Source organism: Myotis brandtii, unplaced genomic scaffold, assembly GCF_000412655.1.
Source record: "Myotis brandtii unplaced genomic scaffold, ASM41265v1 scaffold131, whole genome shotgun sequence".
Lineage (NCBI taxonomy): Eukaryota > Metazoa > Chordata > Mammalia > Chiroptera > Vespertilionidae > Myotis > Myotis brandtii.
This window is the reverse complement of record NW_005354632.1, coordinates 4,780,705-4,785,030: the sequence shown is the minus strand read 5'-3', so window position 1 is coordinate 4,785,030 and position 4,326 is coordinate 4,780,705. Positions and strand designations below refer to the sequence as shown.

Here is a 4,326-nt window from a genome sequence, read left to right as displayed (position 1 = left end):
TGACTTTCCTGCCTGGACTGAGCTCCTTCCCCAGGCCAGGCCTGTCTCCCCGGGGGACCCCATAGCTGGGCCCCAGAGGACAGTGGTTAGGAAAACGGCCACTGGGCAGAGGAGGCTGGGTGTGGAGATGGAGGCTGCTTGCCCCCTTTCTTTGTCCCCCCCTCCTTGGGGCAGCCAGGTCCCACCCACTCACTCACTCTACCCCAGGGCAGTGCATTTTAAGGAGGCTTGGCCCCTCCCTGCCAGCCTCTCTTGCCCGTATCAGCCCACCCTGCTCCTCCCCTTGGGGGCCCCACTTTGGGCTGGGCCCTGTGAAGGCCCTGTTTGGTTCTAAGGTTCCTCTCAGCCCCAAACTTTGATGATGCTCCTTCCCTTGATTTCCGGGCTCCCCTGAGCTCCCCCAGCCCCTGCTCACCGGCATCCCAGGGTCTCCCCTGCCTGCAGCTGCACTTGGTACAGCCCGTGCCGGCCCCTGAGCCGTCCTGGGGGACTGGCTGCAGCTCCACTCAGCAAACAGGCCGGCAAGGGGCACAGGCCTGCTGGCCACTCAGCAGACAGGCCGGCACGGGGCGCAGGGCTGCTGCCTGCACGGCCTGAACTCTGCAGGTAGGACCCAGGCAGGCGTGAGGCTGAGTGGGGGCTGGGTCCTGGATCGGGCAGGCACCTCCTCTTCCCTTTGTCCAGTCCTGGGACTCTGGGGCATCGGGGAGGGGCCTGGAGACTGGAAGGCGCTCTACCTGGGCAGAGCCTTCAGGCTGTCCCTCAGCCACCGGGCAGCGGGGGAGGGGAGTGCTGGAGAGGAGGACCCTGGGCTGGGAGAGCCCACTTGGGTGTGGAGAGCTTCCTGCCTGGAGGGTGGGGCTGGGGAGCCCAGGAGGTGGGCTGGGGTGGGCTGGGAGCTCGGGCAGCCCCTCTGGACCAGCAGCTCAAGGCCTTCCTTGTCAGCCTCCTAGAGTTCTGCCTCGGGGAGAGACCCTGCTCTCTGGCTCTCTCTTCCCCGGCCCTTCCCAGGGCCTCCTGCCCAGATCCCGGGCCTCTGAGTGGCGCAGACTGTTTGTGGCAGCTCCCTTTAGAGGGGCAGCCAGCAGTGGGAGGGGCAGGCGGGGCCAGGCCTCGTCTTGGCAGCCCTGGGGTCCTGGGGGAGAGGGCAGGCCTCCGGGGAGGCAGTAGGGTTCCTGCTGCAACCAGGTCCAACCGCCTGCACCTCCTCTTCCCTGGAGGGCTGGTCCCAGGTGGGAGCTGAGTGGCTCTGTAGGTGCGGGACATCGGGTGTGGGCCCTGCCCTCCGAGAGGACGTGCTGTCCGAGGCAGGTCTGATCCCCACCTCGGCCCTGGGAGCTGCGGGCTGGGGATCGCCGGTGTTGGCCCCCAGGTCCTTCTGAGCTGCTGGGGCGTGTGCACCCATGTGTGCATGTGTGTGTGTGTGCATGTGTGTGTGCAGACACACTTGTGCCTGTCTGTCGGAGGTTCATGGGGAGGTTCTCATGGCCCCTAGTCTAGGACTAGATTCTGATTCCTGGAGAGAATGAATCACTTGGTCTAGGGGCAGACTTGGGACTCCCACCCCCACGCCTGGAGTGGGTGAGGGGTCCCCGTGCTTGACTGAAGGTGAAGGTGAGGTCCTTTGGGAGCCTCACGCAGGCTCGCCTGCTCCTCGGCCTCTGACACTGGGGAGTGGGGCTGGCCCCGGGCTTCCAGTGCACCCCGGTGCTGCCCTGCACCCTGTGACCCTGGTGTCCTGTCTCCACAGAGGCTCGGGGTGGGCTGGGGGCCCCTCCACTGCAGTCTGCCCGGTCCCTGCCAGGCCCCGCCCCCTGCCTCAAGCACTTCCCGCTGGACCTGCGCACGTCTATGGATGGCAAATGCAAGGAGATAGCCGAGGTATCACACGCCTGGCACCTCACCCTCTGTCCCCCACGCTGTCCCCACGCTTGGCTGTGCCCTGGCCCCTAGCCTCTTCCTGGTACCCCAGCTCCTGCCACCCTCACCTCCTCCCAGACTCTGCCAGGGAGGGCCCAAGGCTGAGGGCCAGGCCTCGCTGATCCCTCCTTCCTGCCGCCAGGAGCTGTTCAGTCGCTCCCTGGCTGAGAGCGAGCTCCGCAGCGCCCCGTACGAGTTCCCCGAGGAGAGCCCCATCGAGCAGCTGGAGGAGCGGAGGCAGCGCCTGGAGCGGCAGATCAGCCAGGATGTCAAGTGAGCCTGGGCCCAGCCCTGCAGGCAGGCAGCCTCGGGTGGGGGAGGTATAGCCAGGCAGCCTGGGGTGGGGGGCACAGCCAGGCAGCTGTGTGTGTGTGTGTTGGGGGGGCTCAGCCAGGCAGCTGTGTGTGTGTGTGGCGGGGGCGCAGGCAGGAAACTGTGTGTGTGTGTGGGGGCAGGGGGCGCAGCCAGGCAGGTGTGTGTGTGTGTGTGTGTGTGTGTGTGTGTGTGTGTGGCGCAGGCAGGAAGCTGTGTGTGTGTGTTTGGGGGGAGGGCGCAGCCAGGCAGCTGTGTGTGTGTGGGGGGGGTCAGCCAGGCAGCTGTGTGTGTTTGGGGGGGCATGCTCTCTGAGCTCCGTCTCTGTCCTTCTCCCACTCCGTCCCCGTTTGGGGCCCACGGGGAGGCAGCACAGGGCAGTGGGGTGAAGCACAGGCCTTGGGGTCAGGCTGCGGGTGCTGGTCTGTCTCCTGCCGTCAGCGTGGCCTGGAAGTTGGTGCTGAACATCTGGGTGGGTGTGCGTTCTCGTCCCAACCTGGGGCCCGGACAGCGCACGCACTGCACCTCGCCGGGGCAGGGACCGGGAGCCAGGGCCGTCATCTGACCTCTCACCCCTCACCTCCAGGCTGGAGCCAGACATCCTGCTTCGGGCCAAGCAAGATTTCCTGAAGACGGACAGTGAATCGGACCTCCAGTGAGGAGGGCAGAGGGCGGGCACACGGGGGCCCGGGCTGGGGCCTGTCCCACTGCTGCTCCAACCCCTTTCTGTCCCCCTCCCGGCAGGCTCTACAAGGAGCAGGCTGAGGGGCAGGGAGACTGGGGCCTGCGGGAGCGCGACGCGGTGCTCGAGCGGGAATTCCAGCGCGTCTCCATCTCCGGGGAGGAGAAGTGCGGGGTGAGTGGGCCGGGCTGGGGGCCAGGGGCTCCCTCAGTTTGGGGAGCTGGGGGTGAGGCTAGAGAGGGTGCTTCTCTCTCCGGAAGCTGCAGGGACGGAAGGTCTGGGAGGAGCAGCAAGGGCTCAGCGTTTCAAGGTCAGGCCTCCGGGAACAGGTGGGAGTGAGCCTGGCCCGGGGGTGAGCCGGAGGGCAGTGCCCGCACGTCCTTGTCTGCAGGTGCCCTTCACAGACCTGCTGGACGCGGCCAAGAGCGTGGTGCGCGCGCTCTTCATCCGGGAGAAGTACATGGCGCTGGCGCTGCAGAGCTTCTGCCCCACCACCCGCCGGCACCTGCAGCAGCTGGCGGAGAAGCCTCTGGAGACGCGGACCTACGAGCCGGGCCCCGACACCCCTGTGTCCGCCGGTGGGACCCCCAACCCTGCCCAGTGCCCTGGTGTCCCCAGCTCCCTGAGCTCAGAGCCCAGGAACCTCTGCCCCGCCTGCTCCTTCCACACCCAGCCTCGGCATGGGGGGGTGGAGGCAGGGGCGGGATCCATCCTGCTGGGGCCTTGCCGTCTCTCCCCTCTGCGGGCCCCTGGGCTGGGCGGTGCGTGGTGGCCCTGACTCTATTCTCCCCCTTCCCCCAGATGCCCCGGTGCACCCCCCGGCGCTGGAGCAGCACCCGTACGAGCACTGTGAGCCGAGCACCATGCCCGGGGACCTGGGCTTGGGGCTGCGCATGGTGCGGGGCGTGGTGCACGTCTACACTTTTTTTCATTGGCTGGGGGGGGGCTGCAGGGCCTGCTTGGCTTGCTCTTCTCACCCAAGCTCCCCCCACGTGCCAGGTGCTCAGAGGTGGAGCTGCCGTACCCTGACCTGCAGGAGTTTGTGGCTGACGTCAACGTGCTGATGGCCCTGATTATCAACGGCCCCATGTGAGCCCCGTAGTCCCCTCCCAGCCCTGCCCGACACCCGTCGCTCGTCTTCCTCAAAGTCGCCGAGTCCTAGACTCTCGCCGTGTGCTGCCCCCTTGGCAGCCTCTGCCCTGCACCCTCCTTGCAGAAAGTCGTTCTGCTACCGCCGGCTGCAGTACCTCAGCTCCAAGTTCCAGATGCACGTGCTGCTCAACGAGATGAAGGAGCTGGCCGCCCAGAAGAAGGTGCCGCACCGAGATTTCTACAACATCCGAAAGGTGGGTCCTCACCTGAGGCCGGGCCCGCGCTCTGCCCAGCCTCCCCCCATCCAGTACCAGGTAGGA

General features: G+C 67.0%; 1 protein-coding gene across 1 annotated transcript in view; it reads left to right on the top strand.

Annotated features, from left to right (window-relative positions):
* Positions 1 to 1,750: 1,750 nt before the first annotated feature.
* AMPD2 (adenosine monophosphate deaminase 2) overlaps positions 1,751 to 4,326 on the top strand; it is a 6,942-nt gene continuing 4,366 nt past the window's right edge. The window contains exons 1-8 of the mRNA XM_005860052.2: positions 1,751 to 1,881; positions 2,063 to 2,193; positions 2,819 to 2,887; positions 2,977 to 3,088; positions 3,306 to 3,492; positions 3,716 to 3,835; positions 3,892 to 4,003; positions 4,131 to 4,260. Of these exons, the coding sequence (XP_005860114.1) occupies positions 1,852 to 1,881; positions 2,063 to 2,193; positions 2,819 to 2,887; positions 2,977 to 3,088; positions 3,306 to 3,492; positions 3,716 to 3,835; positions 3,892 to 4,003; positions 4,131 to 4,260 (891 nt within the window). The 5' untranslated portion in view covers positions 1,751 to 1,851. The remainder of the gene's footprint in view (positions 1,882 to 2,062; positions 2,194 to 2,818; positions 2,888 to 2,976; positions 3,089 to 3,305; positions 3,493 to 3,715; positions 3,836 to 3,891; positions 4,004 to 4,130; positions 4,261 to 4,326) is intronic.